At 42.0% G+C, this 23,043-nt stretch overlaps 3 protein-coding genes and 1 non-coding gene across 5 annotated transcripts; 2 read left to right on the top strand and 2 right to left on the bottom strand.

Annotated features, from left to right (window-relative positions):
• Nucleotides 1–943: 943 nt before the first annotated feature.
• On the bottom strand, nt 944–8,786 carry fam189b (family with sequence similarity 189 member B). The gene is made up of 14 exons (XM_034875037.1): nt 7,248–8,786; nt 7,102–7,158; nt 6,393–6,500; nt 6,119–6,235; nt 5,672–5,779; nt 5,335–5,495; nt 5,109–5,208; nt 4,961–5,033; nt 4,487–4,784; nt 4,044–4,402; nt 3,918–3,959; nt 1,951–2,126; nt 1,684–1,830; nt 944–1,543 (listed from the first exon to the last, which is right to left on the bottom strand). Exons 1-14 carry the CDS (start codon nt 7,479–7,481, stop codon nt 1,289–1,291), a joined length of 2,235 nt encoding a protein of 744 aa, XP_034730928.1. The 5' UTR covers nt 7,482–8,786; the 3' UTR covers nt 944–1,288.
• rab13 (RAB13, member RAS oncogene family) lies at nt 4,904–15,131 on the bottom strand. 2 transcript variants are annotated; one of them, XR_004657092.1, is made up of 10 exons: nt 14,603–15,131; nt 13,774–13,834; nt 13,393–13,453; nt 13,192–13,269; nt 11,461–11,550; nt 11,116–11,181; nt 10,909–10,959; nt 10,651–10,789; nt 9,012–9,015; nt 4,904–4,915 (listed from the first exon to the last, which is right to left on the bottom strand). XR_004657092.1 is itself a non-coding variant. In XM_034875107.1 (8 exons), exons 1-8 carry the CDS (start codon nt 14,724–14,726, stop codon nt 10,718–10,720), a joined length of 603 nt encoding a protein of 200 aa, XP_034730998.1. In that variant the 5' UTR covers nt 14,727–15,131; the 3' UTR covers nt 10,244–10,717. The 2 variants fall into 2 exon arrangements, 1 of the variants encoding a protein (XP_034730998.1); XM_034875107.1 differs by lacking the exons at nt 4,904–4,915; nt 9,012–9,015 and having other exon boundaries at nt 10,244–10,789.
• A 1,268-nt stretch (nt 15,132–16,399) lies between these two features.
• On the top strand, nt 16,400–20,389 carry rps27.2 (ribosomal protein S27). Its single transcript, XM_034875122.1, has 4 exons — nt 16,400–16,499; nt 17,030–17,138; nt 17,612–17,722; nt 19,266–20,389. Exons 1-4 carry the CDS (start codon nt 16,494–16,496, stop codon nt 19,292–19,294), a joined length of 255 nt encoding a protein of 84 aa, XP_034731013.1. The 5' UTR covers nt 16,400–16,493; the 3' UTR covers nt 19,295–20,389.
• On the top strand, nt 17,393–17,527 carry LOC117946966. The gene has a single exon (XR_004657126.1). It is a non-coding gene; the product is annotated as a small nucleolar RNA SNORA13 (small nucleolar RNA).
• Nucleotides 20,390–23,043: the final 2,654 nt, after the last annotated feature.

Genomic DNA, 23,043 nt, shown 5'->3' with positions numbered 1-23,043 from the left:
TCATCAGAGTCAAAGTGCAATTTACACCTCTATCTCATAGTATCACTGATATGCCTGCCTATGTTACGGTTAGTAACATTTCAAACCAATATCATAATCATATTAGGAAGGTTAAGGTTAAGTTCGATCTGGCACAAAACTTTGGGAGCACTGCCCATCTTGGACCCTGGCCATCACCTTCAGCTATCCATTAACACAAACACATTTCAAATGGCTACATAGGTCCTGGGTGCAAGAGGAAAAAAGTAAGAAGCATCGTCAAAACATGCAGATAAAGACACTCTGAGGACATGTTACGTAGTTACACAGACGGTCAGGATTGAAGTCACAAGGTTCCTGCTGTATGGGGGGGGGGGGGGGGGGGGGGGGGGGGGGGGGGGGGGGGGGGGGGGGGGGGGGCTGTAGCAAAACATGCACATATGCAAATCAAACCACCGTGTCCAGGGGCCACCGGCAGAGAATACGTTTAAAGGCTGAGCATGTGTCTGTGGTGGGCATTTTTATAAATGTTACAAATGCTGGCTGCCTTTTTTTGAAGGCCAATATGGAGGTGGAGAAACGTGGAGAAAGTGGGAATCTGAATTGCAAAAAGTAAAAGACAAAATTAGCGACTTAATTAAGGGTTTTCCATGTGAGAGCATGTGTCCTCATGTGCAACCTCAGCAAACTATATGTTTATTGAGATGCATTTTTGTGGAAGACAAAATAAGGGTTTCCATGATCCCTTCAGCTGAGTGATCCTGTGGATAATTAGCAATGTACAAAAGGGCCAGAAGCATATTGCAACCCATAGTTATGTAATAGACTGAATGTACCACATGACAGTAAGTGGTTGTTGTAGCATGAACGCTAGTTGAGTTCTCTCTCCAGTCTTGAGGAAAATATGTCTCTAGATCAGTATAGAGAGATGGAGTGGAGAATACAGCAGAAAAGATGCCTCTGGTTGGTTGTCTCTGATTTGTTCCGTTAGAACAGGGACCACACTGCCGAGAAATAAGCATCTAGTGACCGTTGTACAGATGAAATAGTGTGGGCTCTGGGCTGATGTTCCGGGTGGTAAAGAGCACCACTGAATAAGGCCATTTGCACAGTTGGTTTCAGAAAAGGGAGGTGACAAAGAGGAAAAAGAGGGAAGACTTTTACATTTTCAGAACTAGATATCGCCACTAAACTGCCCTGCTCTTCATTTCATTAGCCTTCCTTATTTCCCCTCGTCTTCCTTACAACCCTATCAACTCATATGCATCCCATTTCTTTTCTCCATCCCTTTTCCACCCTCCTGCCCTCCTCACAGTGCAGACTCTGAGTAAAGAGCTCCTGATGACCCATGCGGTGGATAAGGCGTCACTAATTGGCGTAGTGACGCAGTCGACGAGGAGCTTAAGTCTCCACAGCTGCGCAGGTGGATCCCCTCTGGGGCCCGACTAGCGTGGTTCCGGTTGTGCCGACTGTCACTGTGGGAATGGTGGTGTCCACGACGATGAGGATGGTGGGAGTGATGGTTTGGGTGTCTTCGGCTGGTGTTCCAAGGTGTCAGCAATACCTGGAGATGAGTTTGTCAAGCAAACATTTAGACAAAAAGCAGACAGCTTTACTCGCAGAAACACTGAATTATTCTGATGCACTAGAACTAGAGAACTGGAGATAGGAGGAAATAAATAAGATTAATCCGTTGTGTCATACTTGTTCCAAGGGTATGTGGTTGGTGGCAGTGCCCTCAACGTCACTTCTTCTCTTAGGCCCCTGCACTGTGCTCCCAGTATGCTCGGAGGAGGGCGATAGGTTGCGTTTGGAGCGCTGCAGGAAGCGAGCCACCAGACCCCGAGTCACCTGTAGAAGATGAAGGGGAAGATAAAATGAGACAAACGATCGTCCAGCCCTTGCTACCCTAAGTGTCAACTTTTGTATTTTGTAGTTTGTTGATTCTGTATCAACCTTTTTCAGACTAACCTTAAGGTCTCCTAGGGAACGGTGGCAGTCTTTAGGTAAATGCAGTGGTGAGGTGGGGGGAAGTTTGGAGGGGACCTGCAGCCCAGTGGCTGCTGATTTCATGCTGCCTTTCCTTGGCAGAGCTGCAGCAGGAGGCAAAGAGGTGGGGGGCAAGAGACATGCCTCAGAGGTTGGACCTATTAAAGATCAAGTCAGAAAAAAGAGAAATATTTTAGTTTGCACATGTTTTAATCCTTTTACAGAAGCTTAAATTGTAGCGTCAAGTTCAAAATAAAAAAACAGGACTGACTCAAAAATAAAAAACACACTATTGAATAAACAACCCAAAAAGATGCTAAATGCTAAACCTTGACGCCCGGATAGCTTGGTGGAACGAGCGCCCATATATGGAAGTTTACTCCTCGACGCAGCGGGCTAGGGTTCGACTCCAACCTGCGGCCCTTTGATGCATGTCATTCCCCCCCGCTCTCTCTCCCCTTTCATTTCTTCCGCTTTTCTGTCAAATAAAGGCCTAAAAATGTCCAAAAAATAATCTTAAAAAAAAAAAGCTAAACCTAACTCTTTAACTACATGCAAATGAGGGAAAAGAGAAGGTAACTGAAATTAACAGCAAAATCTGACAGGCAGCAGAAAATGCCCATACTGGCTACATCTGATCTCCAATTGTATCAATTCTATCTCAGCTCCGCTGTGAGATACTGTTCTGCTTGGAAATGTGTAGTTTTTTTTTAAAATATACTGTATATCTGCCCAGAATATCAAACACTATTAGAATCAATGTCAGTTGTTCTGCATGAAAAATGAAAAATAGGAGCATATTATTTTGTGTTAAAATGTGACAGTGAATACAATACATCCTCTTTAAAGTACAAATTAGGCAATTTAAACTCTTAAAGCTGCAGGTTCATATATGTGTGTACGTGTTCATATACAGTATGTGTAAGTCCTACAGTGAAGTCCTGCAAACAGTGCAGATCGTTTGCTATGTTTCATGTTTAGCGTTTTGATAGGACAAGAAACACAGCATTCACAAAGCAGGATGTGTCATTTGAAAAAAATACTGTAAATGAGGAACTTGTGAGGCACATTATTGTTTCCACAGCAGCATCTAATTTATCAATGTGTAATCAAATCACTGGCAAATTAGATGTGGACGAGTTTCATAGATCACATGCACTTAGGGAGAGATCAGCAGAATGCACTAGTTTCTAAGAGGGATTGATTAAGTATTGCCATTAGGTGCAAATGTGTGTTTTTTGTGTGTGTATCTCATCAAAACAACTTAGAAGGGTTTTCTTTTGGAGCTCTTTTGTTTGGACAGTCAAATGTGATAAGAGACAGCAGCCTCAGCCCCTAATGAGAATGTGACAGGGATACAGTGCCTCGCTAAATCAGTAATTTCATTAGCCGATAATCCCTGAGGTACTGAACAATGTCAGCTTACTTTTTTGACTCTATTAACACTATGCAACTAAGCCTAACACTTTAAGTCTCAGTAATTATGACCAGTTTTACTCAATGTTCTAGCATTTAGCCATTTTAGTTGCTTACGGTTCAACTTGGGTTCTAATCTGCGCCATGAAACCCTAACCCTAGCCCCTCTGGTGACTAGCAATGTTTAACTTCACAACCGTCTCCTGCTCTCCCTCAAACAGATTAGATAGAGACTCAGCCAAAGGCGGAAGTCTGGCAAAACCACCTCCGATTGGCCAACACCACGTTTCTGTAAACCCTAACCCTTGACTGGGTAACAGGTGCATAGCATGGGGGACAGCAACACAGGATATTGCTTCAAGCCCTTTGAACCTGTAGTTCTTGTAGCCTTGAGCCCCCCTAAAAGGGTCCAAAATTGCCAATGAGATACAAAAAGGAAGAGAGGAGGCGATAACATGCAACAGAGGAAGATTTAAACCCAGGAAGTGTTGTGCTTTGGACCACTGAGCCACTGAGTAAATATACTCTCCTACCTGTGTCTATGGATACTTTGCTGCCTCCAGAGCCAAAGTCAACTAGAGAAGAGGAGATACAAGGACAGGTTTTGAACAGTGAAATATTAATGTGGTAGATGTACTCCTTTTTGGTGTCTGACTTACCTGTGTCAGTCGAAGAGCCGAGGCCTGGCTCACTGTGTGACCTCACAAGACGTAGGAGCCCTTCACTGTCCCTTCTTACACTCTCTCCATCCTTCTCACTCTTCCCAGCCCTTAGAAGGTACAATGGTTGGCCCGGGAAGGGTAGCCCATTACCCTGAGCACCACTCTGCTCACTTGCAGCTGAGGAGGGTAAAATGGGAGGAGCAGAGGTGGTTGGGGTAGCTCCTTGGCGTAAGGGAGTGGAGGGGCAAACTCGAAACTCTGGGATGGTGGATGGTTGCGGGGAGATGGATTTCTCTATTGCTTCCAGCTGGGAACAGCTCCTAGCTAGCATGGCCTGGCGACGCAATACTGGAGACCTGCAGGACAAAACAGAAGTGCACCATCACCTGTAGAGTTCTTACATTATTAAATTGTGTTTGTATGTGTGCGATTGTTCTCACCTGTATGTGGAGGTCGCTGTGCTGGGTGAAGAGCAGGAGTTGGACCTCTCGCCTCTGAGGAAGCGCCTGGCTCTCGGCCCCCCTGCCAGAGGACTCTCTGGCGTCTGAGACGCGGGACCACAAAAGCTGATGTACTCCCCGCTGTCTCCTCCGTCTCCCACTTCACCAACGTTCCTGTTTCCCCTCTCCCCCTGGGTCCTCAGCCCAACCTCAATCATGCAGGAGTCCTCAGAGGGGGAGGAATCATTTGGGATGTCCACAATCTCTGACATCAACAGAGATCCACTGTCCATGGACACTAATAATGAAAGGTAATCCTTTATTATGGAGGGACACATTTTGCTTTTAGTTTAACTCATCCCTCCTTAAAATACCGTAAGTAATGATTTACTTTAATTCATACTAAAAGTAATTTTGCTACGCTATTTCCTTCCCAGCAGATTGTTGATATTTTAAAACTCAACAGCTTCTCACCTTCACCACTGAAGGCAGTAGAAGTCCCTCTCTCTCCAGACAGCTCAGGGCCGTGGGGGTCAAACACTGTTGCCTTGACAGTGAAAATAGACAAGGATCAGCATAGGACAACACACACACACACACACACACACACACACACACTTACCTGGCTTGCAGCTCTTTGTCCCATCACAGCTTCATAAGGAGGGGGGCAGTCAGTGGGGTACAGAGGAACAGGGCTCTCCATGGAACCATTATAGGTGATGCTGGATGATAAAACATAAACATACTCAAACAATAATTTTCTTGCACACTGTCCAATGTGTCTGTGTGGTATGGCTATTACATTCTGCACACAAGGGATGTATAATAATACTTATTAAGTGTGGTACCTCTGAGCGTCTGTTTCAGAGCTGCAGGTGTACTCAGGAGGATAGTAGGGGGGCGGAGGGATGGGTGGGACAAACTCCTCAAAGTCCATGATGTTGGTCAGGAAAGCGTCCTGAGGAGTGGTGCATTCTGGGTTGACTGAACGAGAGCGATGTGGGGCCAGCTAGGCGGGGAGAATGGGAAACACATCCAGATCATACAACCGATAGATGTTATGAGCTAACACATTTGTTCAAAGTCTGCTCTCGAATACGTAGCTGTGTAGTTTATTGCTGAGTACTTGTCATTCGTGAAAAGAGCCAGTCTGCCAAATGTAAAATGTGTTGTGTTTGTACTCACCAGGTGCACAAGGTCCAGAGAGAATATGTGGATACTGCAGGTCACAGTGGACAGAGTACAGATGATGGTGGAGAGAATGCTGAGACCGCATGCACTAAACAAAAGGTCCTTTAGAGAAATATGCATTCAGAAAGTCAAAATCTGACAACAGAAAAGCATTTTATTGGTGGGAATATGTCATATTTATATGACAACTTTTCAAGTCTGACAGGAGATTGTAGTATTTATAACCCTGGTAACCACCAAATAACCATTTAAATTCATTTTTGCACAAAATGATGACGCTGAAAAGCAAATAGGGATCTTTTAATGCCGAGTATGAATGATGAGGCACGGCTACAGCGAGAAAAACCTGTTTCAATTTTAATATGGGCACCAGACTATTATTTTAAGACAGACTTGTAAATTGTGAAACTACCCGTGTGATAAAATATAGATACATCTTACCTTCAGCTGATGTCTGACTGAGTGACAGTCAGCATTCAAGGAAAGAACCAGGGTCTCCTCTTCTGTGATGGAGCAGGAGTGAGTGGGCGCGCAACACACACAAAGACCATCCTCCACCTACAAACATTCCCATACGCAGACAATCGGTGTTAAGCACTGAACTGAACACTAAAAGACATATTCACAATTGTTCCTGACACGTTCCCCATAGATCTGGCTAGAAGGGCATTTCAGCATTAGGCAGACGAGAAAACACTTGCATAATGTTGTGTACCTGGCAGGTGAGCATAGACTTGACCATCTGTGCATTCTGACAGGAGAGCATTGAGCCGGCCAGACTGAGGATCACACACACTGCAGACAGCAGCATGAACAGTGACACCTTCGGAGGAGCACAGAGCAGAGTTGTCAAAACTCATGCTATGGAAGGCCGAGAGTGTGCAGAGTTTTATTTTTCCAACCAAAGACTATGCCAGGTGACTTAACTGATAAGCATATCTTCTGCTTGAGAATAAGAACTTATCAATAGAGTACCTGGATTGATTTTAAAAAGAACACTTTTTGGCCCCCCCACGTCATGGTTATTTAGGTCGTAGGAGTTTAACTTAATTGAGACATGAATATGCAAAAAAATAAGCTCAGAATAAAATAGTATTGTTTTTATGTAAAAATAAACAAACAATGTACAACATGTTTAAACGGGGCCCATTAAACATGCAGGACCCACCTTAAGGCTACTATAGGAACCTTGTGTCGAGCTTGTGTTCTCAAGCCTTCACTTAATTAATTAAAGTTAATATCGTACTTGAGTGGTGCATATTGCTAGACTAATTTGCAAATAATCAACGTACCATAACCGGGTTGACACACATGGGATTTTCTGGGCCCCACGTTGGTTTTCCAGCATTGCTCTATGGCACATGGTTTTACACCTAAAGCTAAGAGACTTGAATGCTCCTTTCATCAGAGGGAAACATACGTACCACCAGCGTGAGAGGTCTCCTCCATGAGATTATTCCAACTATCCCTGATGCCACTACCTGCAAACAGACACCACTTACATCAGAAAACCCTTCTGCTGTTATATTCTCAATCAAAACTGTATGTTTTCAATCAGATTTACACTTACAAAGAAGCCAGCCCAGAATGGACAGGATTGCCTCACTCGGGCTGAGGAGGTGAAGGCCATGCTGGTGAAAGAGAAGGCCAGGACCATGGCCCCCAGGCCTAGGTGGCACAGCCCTAGGTACAGGAGTAGCCGTGCCCCACCAGGCCCCCGGCCCGACATGCCCCTGCGGCTGTCGGACCAGCCTCGAGACCCCGAGGCCGAAGCCACGCTGCTGGAGTCTGACGGCGAAGGCATGTCAGGCTGTATGTGGATGAGGCTGGTTTCACACTTACTCCGGGTTTATAAAACCAATTTGAGCAGCGTGGGTAGAAGTGCAGGCGAGTAGAAGAGGGAGAGACATAAATGCTGGCTTCAGCGCTCCACTCTGTCACAATTATGCACCAAGTTCTCCACTGCCTGGTGCCATAGGTTCTGCACAATGTCCCATTGTTTGCACTAGGGTCCAGTGAGTAAGTTCAGGAACTTTTTCAGCAGAAAGTTAAGAATTGAGCAACCACTACAAACTTACAACCACAGTACTCACCTCATATGACGTTTCAGCCATAATCCTAAAATACTCAACAGCCTACAGTGTCTCTCTCACCCCATTCACTTCACCTGCCACTATCACCTATAGAGTACAGTCTGTACCATTCTGCGATTGAAACACAATCACACAGATGGGGCTAGTTTTTTGCAACTATAGGCCTACATCATTGTTATACTCATTTGCTTGTTACTACTCCCTCCCTCCTCTCCATCTCATGCCTTCCACCTCTCCCTCTTCTTGCCAGTTGCATTGCGGTAACAGGAGAGCCGAGCAGGCCGCAAATTTTAAAGCATCCCAAAGAAAAGCAGCAAATCCCTCGTTGTTTCAACACCAGCAGCGATGACATGGGCCGGTCAGTCCGTGTGTCCAATCAGGAGGAGTAACATCCGAACATGTGCGTGTCCCTTCCGCGACTTTATCTTAGGTCCTCATCCTGCCACGGAAAAGAAACAGACGGTGTGGAGATCAAAGCCCCAAGATCACATCGGTTCGTTTGGGAAGCGAGACTAATTATCCCGACGTGAACAGGAAATAAATATCCTCCATCGATTTTCAAACTGCACCAAATATAGCAGCCAGGTTGGAACTATTCTTTCCTTACAGGTTTCGATATTTGACAACTCCACCTCGGTTTTTTTTGCGGTGGTCCACACACGCACCTAGACCCCCCACCCCCCGCCCCTCCTCCTCCTCCTCCGCCTCCTTCCTCCCTGCAGTCACGCGGGCATCCCGTTCAGCCCGTGTGTTTTGTTTGTGTGTATCCCGGTCGTTTACCTCACCGTCTCCCCCCAGACGTTACATGAACACAGCAACATAGCATACAGCCTACCTATGTCCGGGATAGCATCTTTAAATCCATCCAGGTTTATTTGTAATGCTTCTATTAACTCGCCGCTCCCTCCTCGGGTCGCTGGTACAGCTCTGGCTCTGGGAAAGGAATGTATCGTGTTTGCAAACCGAAACCTGCCCTGCGTGATGACAAGGCACGCCGGACGTGCAAGCAAGTCGAAGATGCGGCAGAGCGCGCGCGCACCGTTGTGGTGCTGATGCTGGAAAGCAGGGGCGGTTGCCAAGCGACAGGCTCCAGCTCCTGCAGCAGCATTGAGGGAGAAAACTATCACCCTGCTGGCCGCTGTATGGGGAGGATAGGGGTTAAAAAGAAATGCAACGGTGGGCAGTAGTAAGAATGAGTGTCCCAGATGCCTCGTCTAATGGCGTTTTTCCATGGTACATACTCGCCTGTTTTGGTTTTCCAGTAGACTACAAAAAGAGTCCCTGAGACACAAAACCTTCTGCTCTATAACTGTAAACTGCCTGACTATTTGAATTGATCTGTATTTTGGTCTTAAAGTAAAACCACCTGAGTGGTTAAACAGCCACAAAATAACGATACATTTCTAAAAGTGATAAGCAGTGGTCAAAAGTTGTGGGCTGAACCCTTCATACGGAAGAATAAAGAATAATACAAAACAATTGGCTACCACATCTACTGCATATCTGTCCATCCTGGCTGGGAGAGGGATTCCTCTTCTGTTGCTTCTCCCGTATTTTCTTATTTCTTCCTTTTTTTTTCTATGAAAGGGTGTTTTGAGGTTTGATGTTTATCCAAATAAAAAAACAATATAAACACACTCATGCTGTTTATTGTTTAGCATTTTTATTCATAAAGTCTGTAAGCAACATACAAAGTCTTGTGGCAGGAAAAAAAATGCATGAAAGCCAATACAGTAAATACAGTAAGTCGGTCCGGATCATATGAGCACCTTTAATCACATTCATTTTGACTGATCTGAAATTGCCTGAACAGGGAGACGTAGCTACTGTGTGTGTGTGGTAGTGTTTAGTGAGAGATTACCCAGGCACTTCACATAAACAACAAGCTCCAACGACTCAAAGTGAGGTCCATGAGAGCCCTGCTGCTTCCCTCACATTCTGTCCATTCACTTCCTTTATCCATCATTCTTTCATCTCTCCGCTCATCTTCTCATATTGCACTTATCTCTGTTACTATCATCCACATTCTCAATCCATTTACATGTTAAAATAAAGCTTGTTTACCACCTTGGTTTTTTTCCAATTCAACTCCATGCATCCATCAACTTGTTTAATTCATTAACCTGAAGAGCATGCTCCAAAAATGTCTATGCAATAGACTTAAATGGCATCTGTTACTGTAGATTTTGTTTACTGATTTCAAATAGTGTACATGGTTAGAATATGTCAGCATATCCCAAATGATAAGAACATGAACATAATAAACGTAACTACAAACGTTGCCAACGTTTAATCCTGTTCGGTCTATGACATCTCCAGAAATATATTTATAATACACAAAAAAGGGGGGAAACAAATTGCTTCCCCTTTCTCTCATAATGACAAGAACCAAAGATGTTTTATGACTTGTTAATTTATCAATTTTGTCCAGTATTTAAACCATCAAACAGAAATATATAAGATGCCTTATAAAAAAATAGCTACCCAGTTTAAAAAACACAGCCAAAGTAATTTAAAGACAGTAGGCCCTGCTGTTGCAGGGATGACGATGTGTCGATAAGCCAGAGAACACAAGACGGAAATAGAAATGTCCAAGTTCACTAAACATGGTGGGAACTGCTTGGTGAAATTTTGTGCCAGGTATTTGTTTGGAGTCATAGGAGCTACACTTTGCAACATTTTCATGACAATGACATTATCAAAGGAAATTTGGCAGAAAATATATTCAATGGTTAAGACAGGCACAATCACCTCATTAAAATTTCAGCACAAAGGAGAAATCCTGTGTACGCTTTTGGGGAACAAAAGTAGTCTGGGTGTAAAAACCTTTAGAACCTGTATGTATTTGATATGTGAGCCCACCAGATGGAGACAGGAAACCCCAATAATACTGATGTGCTCTTACGTGTGTGTGCTGCTTTCTTACGTGTGCTGGCCAGCGTCATATCTAAAGAAGAACACATTTGGAGGATTTTTTCTCTGTACTGCTTGTGATTTTCACCTCTCGACCTGTGGGACCCTGTCGAACAAGGAAATACAGACAAAGAGAAGAAATTACAAACATATCTAGCATAAAGCCTTACTGTATGTTCAGGGAGGAACTAATGCTTCCGTTTAGTATTATTTGATATAACTTACTGGTTTCTTGCTAGATTTCTGTAGTATGTCACGTGCCAAAGACAGAAAGGACTAAAGGAAACAAAGAAAGGTTAAAAGAGTGAGGTCAAATGAATGAACCTCTGCAGCGTTTGTAGCAAATTAACATAACAAAACATACCAATAAGCAAAAGTTTAATGAGGTATGAAGACAGTGTTTTGTTAGTCAGTGGTTAAACTCCGGCTCACCTCATCCACATTAATGCTGGACTTTGCACTGGTCTCAAAGAACATGATGCCGTGATCTTTTGCCAACTGTCAACAACAGACACAGACCACATTCAGGATATGGTTAATAATCACTTGCTGCTTCTTGTCTAAAGTAAATGCAAAGCAAAGACATCAAAAACTTGTGTGACACACTCAATCCATTCCTCAACCACTCCCTCTTATATATAAAAAAAAAAATTGAAAAAAAGTCAACACTGAAACCTTTGACTATTACTACTCCACCAACTACAACACCTATAGTATGTCTCTAATGTAACAGCATCACTTACGATATAGTTAGGTTTCTTTTTTGGATTATCTCACCTTTTCTCCTGTCTCCTTGGAAACTTTCCGCTTTGATTCGATGTCACACTTATTGCCTAGTAGCATTCGACAGACCCCAGCTGATGCATTCTGGGAAAGAGGGAATGCAGTTAATTGATTAGTTGAGTTCTTATCAAGAGATCAAAGTGAATGAAAGCATCAAGTCTGAACTGAACAACCAGAATAAGCCGCACTCACAGCAGCTGCTCTGCAGGAAACTGTCTCTATCTTTAAGACCAGGTCAATGAATTGATTAGAGAAAATGATTCATTAAACACAAATTAGGCAAGTGGGTTGTGACACTGAGTCTGTACTAATTAACATAGATCTAGGGCAGATGCATAATTTGGCTATGCAGAGAGGATTCTCTGTGTGACTGTGTGAATAATGCATTCCAATTTCCATTATATTACATTCTTGTCTTCCCACCAAATAAAATAGAAAAAATATGACAAAAGTTTAATTGAACGCCCTTTCAGATAAAGAGTTAGTTTGCCTGGTAATGGCACGCCTGGAAGAGAGTTTAGATTTGATCACTAAGGCTTTTGAAATATCTGTCTCTCGATTTTTGCACACCGTTTTGAGTAAAATCAAATGTTGTTTGATGTAAAAGAACCAAAAGAATGACACACACTGATGGTCACTTGTACTCATTCTGTCAATGTAGTTTCAGTTCCTTGATCAGGAAGAAATTATTTTACCTGATCCAGACATCAATGGTAAAGCAACTTTAGGTCCCCTGATAGAATAGTGATTAAGACACATACCATATAATGGGATCGCTCTCATGGTGTCATGTCACCGTGCTCTGCAGTTCGTATCCTGCTCCTTCGTGATGGTCTCAATTAGTTCAATAGATCTCATAATCACACCTGCTTCATTTTAAAAGCTTTCTCATAATTTAACTTTACGTTTAGCTATAAATTACTCAGTTTAAGTCCGGTCAGCTGCCTAATTGGCCCATCAGCCGGTACACTCAGTGTCTCGTTACTCAACTGTCCGCTATTGATTAAAGCCAAAAATGAAAAATAAAAATACTTTGAAAAATTAAAAAGAAGGTACAATTAACAGTCAGTTTGAGAGATTATTTGGCTCTTTCTCAGTCAGGAATAATCTCCCCTGAACCTTCTGCTGCCTGTGATATAAAAATGGAGCTGGACAACAGTTCCTCATGATGACACACACACACACACACACACACACCTTAATGTGGAATGTTTCCATTGGGGCTACTAGTTGATTTACTGATTTTTGTGAGTATTTGCTGCTCTTCTAGCCTATGTCTTATAGCATTGTAAACTAAATATATTTTGGGCTGCGTTTCAAACATATCAAGACATTTGAACACATCACGCTGGGCTATGGAAATTGGATTTTTAATTATCTTCTGAAATTTTATAGACAAAGCAATTAATTAATTAATTGAAAGAAATAGGTTGACCAGGATGACGGGATTTACAGGATTATTTGATAATGAAAATATTGGTTAGTTGCAGCTTTAGTTTGTCCAGTAGAAAGACGTACCAGAGACAACTACGGGTAAGAGTGGTGTGATTTAGGTGAACTGACCCTTTAAAATCACCAGTTGTGCAATGACACCTCTTTGTTGTTGCAGCAAGCAAATATACTTACATCCTCATGACTAATAAATATCCAGCTGATTAAGCACAATTAAAAAAAAAAAAGTATTTCCTGGTTATCTTTGCCAAGACTGAGTGGAAACAGCCTTACTTCTTTGATGCTCTTCATCCAATTCTGGATGTTCTCGTAGGACTTCTCGTCGGTGATGTCATACACCAGAATGATGCCCTAACACAGCGATAAAGAGAGAGAATTTAAAGAGTCAGTCAAAGGTACGGAGCGAGCACAAAGGGACAGTGATGTCAGCCACGATTATCCAGTCTGCTTGTTCTGCAGGCGTCCCGTGCTCACCATGGCTCCTCTGTAGTAGGCTGTTGTGATGGTCTTGAACCTCTCCTGCCCTGCTGTGTCCCTGCACAAGGCACACACAGTCAAAGTAAGAAAAATGTTAACTGATGCATTGTGCAAGACCTTTAAAATACAACTGTCAAAAGAAAGTCCAAGTTGCAGGACGATGCATATAATGTGCATTTTAAACTGCTATAGCAAGCTAAATTTTTGTTGCCATTGCAACACCGTTGTATGGCATAAAGTTACTCTCTGTGGTGGCCTGTGTGATAGATACTTGTACAATAAACCCCGTCATAAAGTCCAGATTTGGATAACAGGAAAAAAGTGCCAGAGGAAAAAAACATAGCATTTCCAGACAAGCAACCAACTGTCATCTCTTACCAGACTTGGAGTTTCACTTTCTTTCCCTCCACTTCAATGGTTTTTACTTTAAAGTCAATTCCTTGAAAGAGCAGAGGTGAAAATAGAGAATGAGTTAAATACCTCAGATATGACCTAAAACCACCCCCATCAAACACACACACACACACACACACACACACACACACACACACACACACACACACACACACACACACACACACACACACACACAATATAGGTCACCCTCCCTTACAACAGACATGTTGGAAAGGCGTAGGCCTATTCAACCCTGCAGGACACAATAACTTTGAGTTATAAAGTATGATTTTTTTTCCTTCTAGATCCTTCTAGACAGACAGACAGACAGACAGGCAGACAGCTAGGGCAGAGGAGAGGGGTTGTCCAGAAAGAAGAAAAAAAAGCATGCATGCCAGAAAGCCAACCATTCTTCTGGGAACGTCGAGATGCTAAAAGAGATAGGAATGAGGGTGGGTGGACCCTCTGAGAGCCAAGTGAAAGGAATGAGATCCGAGGGAGAGATAGGGGTGATCGAGGGTCAGGGAAGAGACACCACACATGTTCAACGCAGAGCCAAACATTCAATAGGAGAAAAAAGAAAAAGAAGATAAGAGACAGAATGAAAAGAAAAAGAAAAGGGAGAGCGGAGACTAGTTCAGACATGAAAGCATTTTGGGAAACCAGTTTGTACAGTATTAAATTGAGGAAGAATAAAAGGCCAGCATTCAGCAAACATTTGTCTTACTCATGCCCTCCTAAGGCCAATCATAAGTTGGTGCTAAACTGTCGTTGGTTGGAAGGCAACCGCACATACACGGTAACAACGTACCTATAGTAGAAATGTACGTGGAGTTAAAATTGTCCTCAGCAAACCGAATGATCAGACACGTTTTTCCCACGCCGCTGTCCCCGATGAGTAACAATTTGTAAAGGAAATCATACTTTTTCGCCATGGTTGGAGCTGCTTCTTCAAAGTTAAAGATACAAGGGGAAAAGTTGGCGCTGTCTCTTTCCGAAAGTTCTTTTCATCGACTCAAGTCTTCAAAATCTTCGTTGTAGTTGTGATTGAATTGATGCAGGCTTTAAAAAGTCAATGTAACGAGTGGATCCACTTTTACTTTTAGCCCCGGACTTGTCACCGGCAAATTCCGATCCCCCTCAGTGCCTCTTGGCTCTGTTTGGACTGTACTGGATAAAGAAAAAACTCCATCCAAAGTTGATCTGTTAACTGCTGACCAAAACCAGAGCTATTCCAGATTCATTTAGCTTTCATCCAAAAGTCAATATCCCTCCGTAGTGGCTACGTGTTTTTTTTCTGTCTCCAAAAAAAAAAACAGATCCGCTGTGTGACGTGTGGGAGTGCTTCATGGGAGTGAGTCCCAGACCTGCAGGTACCCAGTAGGACCAGGAGATGGCGCTGTTTAACCAGAACACGAAGAACACACTAGAGGGGACTTTAACAAGAGGACGGATTTTGTGTTTAACAGCATAAACCTTTTTTTCCCTTTACTGTCTATGGTGTCTATGGTTTTTCATCATACATGATCATAATCATCATACAATTTTCTGCATACACTAACTCAAATGAATTGTAGCTACAACAAATTTGGTTTATGATCTTGTAGCCTGTGGTATTGGAAGATCTTCTTCCAATACCACAGACTACAAGATCATAAACCAAATTGTCGACACGTTGCAAATTAGACTTGTTATAATATTAAAATAAGTCAATGACATTAACATTTTATCAGAATCAAAACCATGTACAGGTGTATGGCCAAGTAGGTTTTCACATAGACCCACCAGGAATTTAGCTTAGTCTTGTGGTGCATAAATATTAAAATATATACAAATACCACAAAAAGCAATCTAAAATATAAGTTTGTAATAACAATATGTAGCCTACAATATATCTTTTAGAATAAAGAGATGTACAGCTCTGTTTATTTTTATTACTTCAAATATATTAAAAACAAATGAAACTGACAGGCGAGATGGAAAAAAAAAAATCCCCTGGCTCTATTTGTTGTTAGTCTTGGTTTTAAAATTAAGTTTGCAAATAAATAGGCTGGTGGGGAAATTCTAACATAAAGCAAGAACAAAAAAGTAAAAGAGTAGGCCTTAACATAAAAAGCACATTCGTTGTATCATAGGTTGCGATTGATTTCGGTTGGTTGGAGCCATAGACCATTAAAGAAAAATTCCACGTATGTCCTCATACCTGGCAAATAAAGCTGATTCTGATTCTGATTCTGATATTATATATTAACGGTCTGGTATAATGTACATTTACAGTCTATGGTCAACACAGTAAGAAAACACTGTTTGAACTCGTATTTGATGGTCAAGCATGTTTGGAAGTTGAAATAGTTTACATGTCTGTTGTAAAACCTATGCCTGGATACATAACTGACTATTGTTAAATGCTACATGAAAATAAAATAAATGAATTGTAATGTATATGACGCCACCACGCGGTGTTTCAGCTGTTTTATTACCAAGTACATTTTTTTTTGTAGTCATTTAATTAATTTTGAACAGGTAGTTGAACGTAAACACCCACAAATGCACCCAAGAAATCAACGTTTATTAAATAATAATTTCAAAGATCATCTATGATATTAATATTTGGTTTCTTCGTCCTTCCGGATCTTTGCCCGTCAGCCAAAGGTTTCCGGTGCGTCGTCAGTGATTTTCCGGTGAGTTCCCAGCACGCAGACATGCCTGTAAGTACCTCTACGGGCTTTATAGGAGCCGTTAATCGTTTAGAAATTGTTTTGTAGGGGGAACCTAACACGATATGAAAGTGCGTTTTGTTTCTGTTGGAATCAACGCTTTGATTGCTGGGATTTAAACGTAAAGATGTGACAAAAGAACGCAATATGGCGAACACGTGCAACAAAGCAGCCCACGCGGGCTCCCTTTATGATCGCCAGTCACATGGAGATCTTTTTAGTGTGTTAAAAATCCCGTTCTGAAGATATCTTAGTTAATCCTTTGAATACAGTCACCGTAACGTGGATTGCTTTATGATATTAAAATATTTTTCCTTAGAATTGGATCGTATTTCCTCTGAATGGAAAGCTCGAGAGAGATCTCGACCTTTGCATCCTGTTGGCTAATCATGATATAAAGTTTGAACTCTGACCAGAAATGAAGTGGATCTTTATATTTCACTTATTTTTACACTCCGTTGAAAAGTTTAAATGAATAAGACTAGTATCTAGCTAAACTGTTGTATTTTATTTTTTTCCAGCTTGCAAAGGATCTGTTGCTCCCGAGCTCTGATGTGGAAAAGAGGAGACACAAGAAAAAACGCCTCGTTCAGAGTCCTAATTCCTATTTTATGGATGTCAAATGTCCAGGTCAGTCTGTCTACGTAGCAACCTGGCCAAACCCTCCTAGATCATTTAGATAGTAAGAGAGAGCTAAAAAGTGCGATAAGAAGTGAGACTTTAGACTTATTGTAGGGAAAATGTGTCAACTTTTATGAAAATACATTGGAGTAAAAAGAAATGGAGAAAATGTGGCCACAATAATAGAATAGATAGCAGCTTCTATATGAACTTTAATTTAAAATTTGAGCCTAAATGTGTTTTTTGTGTGAAAATCATATAGTTGCCTTTATGTGTTGCCCTTTCATTGTTCCTATAGTGATTGGGGTGTCAAATAAGGCATACAATGACACTTGTGACTGTCTGGTTAAATGAGTTTCAAGTGACTCTTTTACACACACACAGCTGCAAGGACACATCAGTAACCAAGAGTGCATTGGATAATTTAATGGTTGGCTGTTTCATGATTGTCACATCCAATGATTTTTGTGTGTCGTGTGCAGGTTGCTACAAGATCACGACAGTGTTCAGCCACGCTCAGACTGTAGTGCTGTGTGTCGGCTGTTCCACAGTCCTGTGCCAGCCTACAGGAGGGAAAGCTCGCCTCACAGAAGGTAAGCAGCGGACGTAGTGAAGAAACTGTCCCCTGTTTTAGTAAATATATGTAGCACTAGACAGCCATGTTAAAAACCTTTTTAAAAATGCATACATAAATGCTGAAGATGTCACTTAGAGCTCGGGCTAGTTTTAAAATCTAACTTGCGACACATAAATTGACAAGGCTGGATCACCCGACAAAGTGAGCAGTCTGCCCTAGAACACACACCAAAAGCCCAGGTCCTTGATACGTAAGTTGTATTTTGGTAATTAAATTGACAGCAAATGTTTGCATTTTCAATTTTTATTCTATACCTGGTCTCTACCCACAGCTTTGGCAACAAAAAGCACTAAAACTCTATACATATCTGGGCCTGTTAGGTTAGGGATCAGGTAGCAGAACTTTACTGTACAATACACATCTAAGTGACACCTTAATATTTGCCTTTGTGTTGCCCTTTCATTGTGTTCTTCATGAAAAGGGTGTCTACTAAGGCATACAGTGACTCTTGTGGTCGTGACAGAAATGTATCATCATTGATCCATGTCTACACTGTCAACTGCAAGCACAAATGCTCTTTCATTCAGCAAGGACAGCAGGATGTGGTTTCAGAAAAACTGATCCTTTGTTCTGATAAAAGATGGATCAGAATTGCTTCACTCGTCGCAGTACATGGAAGAAATGATGATACTGTATACAGGGTGTTAGTGAGTTGGTTGAGCTTAAGGTCAAGGTTTGTTTTTACCAACGCTCTCACCGTCCCAACCCTGTCCTGTGCTGTGTTGCCGTGGCGACCAAGCGCTCCTCGGTGTGCTTTGCTTTGTTACTTTGGGTGCAGTTGTATCTTATCAGTGCGTGTCAGTTTATACACTATCCCTGTTATTTTGACCGGCTTTATACCATTAATCTCCAATAAAGATTGTTGATGCACTGTCTACCTTCATAAAAGGTGACCCATACACTCAGCTGTCCATAATTAAACCTGGCTTAAATATCTTGTCTTTTGTGAAGGTTATAATCAGTTTTTGAAACTTAATTCTCAGCCTCATAATAGTAGTTTTACAGAAACACCCCAGCAACTCGAGGTCTACCTACTAGCTCTCTGGTGCTTTTTTAGCTGCATGTCAGTCTACCACAGTTTGAGTTAAGTGTTCATTCAACTTCATGGAATGTTAAAGCTGTACGTGTAGTTTATGGTGCTGTTAAAAAAATGTATTTAGCTGTAATGGTTAGTCACCGTATTAAATGAATTGGCATTGTAGAGTCTTCTCCAATGGTAAAGTATTTATCTTTGGGTTTTGGACTGATTGTTGCCAGAACAAGACCTTTTGAAAATGTCTCCTCACGCTTTGGGTAATTGTGGGAGACATTTTAACGCCAAACTATTAATTGATTAATCAAGAACATACAAGAATGATTGTTTGTTGCAACAGACAATTGTTGTTTTTAACGCCGAGGTAAGGGTGGACAAAATCTTAGTTACAATAAACAACATAGTCGTTACATTTCCGTTCATTTTACTCACGATTGAATCTGTTTCTCTCTCCATCTTTCCTCAGGATGCTCATTCAGGAGGAAACAGCACTAGTTTTACCAGATGTGGTTGGACACAGTTGAGGAGGAGACTGAACAGCGCTTGATGGACATCATGTAACACTGCATTGGACCTGATGCGGCATTTAGGGAAATAAAGAGCGGGAAAACCAATCATGATATTTAAGTGATCTCTCTACAGAATATGCACAGAGAAATGCTTGGTGTGGTTTAGAACACGACCAACACATCTCCATTCATTCCTTTCTTAATAAACTATAGGTTGTTTTTTTGGTAAAATAATCATGCATGATTGTCATCCAGTTTATTTTTACCTTGTGAAGGTTCTTAGATGTCATTTGTCAGCGAGGGACTCCTTAAAAAATGTGCTGGTAAAGATCAGGGCATTTAAGGACTCTAGTTTCCTTCAGGTGTACAGATGTGGGCCCTTGACAGTTTGTGGCGAGTGATTTGCATTTGTTTGCATTACACCTTCAATGATTAAGCACAAACAATTAAAGGGAGGTGAGGGTGCACATGAGCCTTGCAGACATTGTTTACTAGTTGCTCTGCACTTTAGATTTATGCCAGTTTCCTCTTGAAAACAAGACCGGTTCTAGGAAAGGGGAGAGAGTGTGGGCGGAAATGGCAAATTACATCCAAGAAACTGTCCTTAACTACAGTTAAAGCTGCGCTCAATGTAATTGAATGTTATTGTATGCGTTGGGGGTAATTTGAAGATGGAAAATGTCCGATGTACGTTCAGACACTCTGAATTAGGGTTAATTCAGGGAAAGTCATCACTAACTCTGCTTCGGTTTCCTGGTGTATGTAAATCACAAAACGCTGATGTGAAACTAAATGTGAATGATTATGGTTGTGACTTCACATGTGCTTGTAAACTTCCTGTGCAAATGGTAAATGTTGGATGAATTCCTGTGAAGTTGCAGAAAAACGATCCCACTGACTGAGTTTACACATAGCTGTACTCTAGGCATTGGGCTCTGGGTGACTGCATTGAGTTGTACATTGAATGAAGAAATAAATTAAGCGGAGTGAGTAATAACTTTTTGTTGGTATGGTAACATTTGTCTTACGTCTTGATCTTGCTTGTATATTGGATACAGCTTAATAAAATCATGATAAATAAGGATTCTGATGTACCTCCTGGTTACTGAGTGACTCATACATTACAATTTAGTTTCCTTTTTGCTTGCTGTAGACGATGTTAGTCACAATGTTTTGATCCGATTGTGGGCTGTCTGGAGACAGACCTGTAGCAAACACTGTCAGTACGGCAAGTTATGCATGGATTCATAACTGGCAAATCGAGATTTTTGCAAAAATGAATGCATTCATTTCTAATTGGTTAATTCATCCATTTTTACAGCTTCTTCAGATCCAAGTCTCACCAATTTAATTGTATCATTAGGAATTATTGATATATACTGCTGGGAAGTACTGACAAAATGTGATATAAATAATTCTAGACCATATGGTCCCTAATTGTTTTTCATCATACCCAGTGGGTACGACTGAAACAGGATTTTATGTGGTATTAAAAAGCTTTAAATGTAACCCGGGGAACGCTGCAGAAACCCTGTTTATCACGTTATTACCCAAACAGATTGTATCTAATGAAGGATGCAACAGGATTAGGACTGAACCCTGTCCAGTCAGTTAGTGACAGGCTGTTCTATTGAGGAACTCTCAGTATCAGGGCCCAGACAGCAAGCTGTCCTGCCATGGCTATGGCTGTTGGAATAATGAGTCACTACTAAATATAGTACAAAAGTTAAACAGTCCAATTGAAGTGAGGTGTCTAGAGATAATGGCAGTGCTCCAAACAGCTTGTTTTGTTGAAGCAGAACTAATTCACGTCGAGACTGTGGATGCACAGGACATACATTTGATTTTAGGTAGACCTGTATGATAATTTAAATACTTTAAGGCACATTGAATATTAAAAAGGCACATATAAAAGGCTATGTGACAAACTGTGTGTGTGTGTGTGTGTGTGTGTGTGTTTCTAAGTGTGTAACACACCTTGAGGGATGAGATAAATTCATTGGTATTCCAGTTAAGGAACGGGCTGACACGGAGCAGTGGAGTGCTGGCGGGTAGGGCAGCGTCTCTGGGACACCTGGAGCAGCTGTGACAGAGAGCACTGACCAAGCGAAGAAGCTCGGACAGAGAAATGAGAGGCTCAGTGGAGAGCAGCTGGAGAACAAACCCCTCCTGAGAGTGGACAGACACTCAACATCTGTACACACGTGCAGGGAATGAAAGAGGAAGAGTACAGGTTACTACAGTACAACCCTACAAAGCCAATGATTGTAAATGGCTATGTTGTTCTGTTACTAGTGTTGGGATCAAAGTGTGTTGATATTTTCAGCTCTGACTGCAAAGTGTTAAGTTGTAGGTAGAGGGTGCTACAGTGCAACGTCTCAAAGAGCAGCCTGTAACTTTCCTCTTTGATAAGATACAGGGAGCTGATAGCATACATTAAACGCAGTAAGAAGACAAAAGACGCATATTGGTGAGATTGCTGGTTGATGTTGGTGTATTCTGGACCTCACATGCTTAAGTTTAACATGTGAAGAATGTGATGTCCATGTGTTTGCACAGAGACACTAACAGACGTATCAGGTTGGTGTTGAATTCCTTGGGAATGGAGTGGTGTGACTTTTATGTCAAGGAGTCATTGGGCAGAGGTGAAAGGATAGGGTTAGTGGAGGACTCCCCTTTTTAACCTGTAGACACAAGACACAGTCCAATAGATATGCCATTAACCCAAGCCACACGCTATCATTTGGGCATTTTTTCCATACTCATAAGCCCCATCTTTCTCATGACATGCTGTTCTTCCTCTTTAGCCTGTAGTAGACCACCATTGTCCCAAGATGCTCTTATTCTGACCCGAGATTACACACCCGTCTGCTCTGTGTAACAATTTAGTTTGCTGTGTGCTCTCCTGTTTGTGGGATACTGAAGCACAGTGCCATACCGCTGTCTGATTGGATACAGAAAGGCAGAAATAGCAGGAAGGACATGCAGGGGTGTGGACACAAAAGGGTGGCTGTCAAAATCTGAAGTCACCCATGCCAGGTCCTCTCTGAGAGGGAGGCAGAGAGGAGGATGGGAAGGGAGAATCGATGGCAAATGGCAGAAAAATCCTTCTGCCCAATGAGTTTTTACAGTATTGATCTGAGCAGTTTGCATTCTCATCTCAGCTTTAAATCTGGCAAAAGCGAATAATAAAGTGATATGAAAGAGGATTGGGGGGACAGAACAGAAAAAAGAACCAGAAACTGTTAAGAGATTACAACAGTGTACAGGAGAGGGTGTGGGTGTGAGAGAGTGTGTGGATCTATTTACAGGTTGTTGCAGAAGAGCACCCTATGACAAAGGGAAGATAGAATGACTTGGCCTGCAACTCTGTATGGGGATGAAAACCATGAATAGAATCACAAACCACACTGGAGGGACCCACGTACACACACACACACACACACACACACACACACACACACACACACACACACACACAGTTGTCTGGCTGACCTCCCGTCTCCATGGCAACGACCTCCAGCAGAGCAGTGTTTGGGCCACTTGTCAGAACCCCTCCCCCCCGGGGATCCACAGTGACAAGCCAGGTCCTGTCCCACACTGACAGGGAGCACAGACCAGATGGCATCTTTGCTACACAAGACAACAACACACAGTGGTTATGACAAACAGACCTTTGATTTCTGGGAAAATGTATTTTCCATTGCAAAAACTTCAGGAGATGCTTGTTGATGT

Source organism: Etheostoma cragini, chromosome 6 (assembly GCF_013103735.1).
Source record: "Etheostoma cragini isolate CJK2018 chromosome 6, CSU_Ecrag_1.0, whole genome shotgun sequence".
NCBI classification, from domain to species: domain Eukaryota; kingdom Metazoa; phylum Chordata; class Actinopteri; order Perciformes; family Percidae; genus Etheostoma; species Etheostoma cragini.
Note: the sequence above shows the minus strand (reverse complement) of the source record. Positions and strands in the feature narration are given on the sequence as shown.

Coding starts and splice junctions, on each gene's coding strand:
- fam189b (XM_034875037.1), bottom strand. CDS start 7,481: ATGCCTTCGCCGTCAGACTCCAGCAGCGTGGCTTCGGCCTCGGGGTCT. Junction 7,159..7,247: donor CATTCTGGGCTGGCTTCTTT/GTAAGTGTAAAT, acceptor GTCTGTTTGCAG/GTAGTGGCATCAGGGATAGT. Junction 6,501..7,101: donor GGAGACCTCTCACGCTGGTG/GTACGTATGTTT, acceptor GCTCCTCCGAAG/GTGTCACTGTTCATGCTGCT.
- rab13 (XM_034875107.1), bottom strand. CDS start 14,726: ATGGCGAAAAAGTATGATTTCCTTTACAAATTGTTACTCATCGGGGAC. Junction 13,835..14,602: donor CACGTACATTTCTACTATAG/GTACGTTGTTAC, acceptor TGCTCTTTCAAG/GAATTGACTTTAAAGTAAAA. Junction 13,270..13,392: donor CCTACTACAGAGGAGCCATG/GTGAGCACGGGA, acceptor TCGCTGTGTTAG/GGCATCATTCTGGTGTATGA.
- rps27.2 (XM_034875122.1), top strand. Junction 17,139..17,611: donor TATGGATGTCAAATGTCCAG/GTCAGTCTGTCT, acceptor TGTCGTGTGCAG/GTTGCTACAAGATCACGACA. Junction 17,723..19,265: donor GAAAGCTCGCCTCACAGAAG/GTAAGCAGCGGA, acceptor ATCTTTCCTCAG/GATGCTCATTCAGGAGGAAA.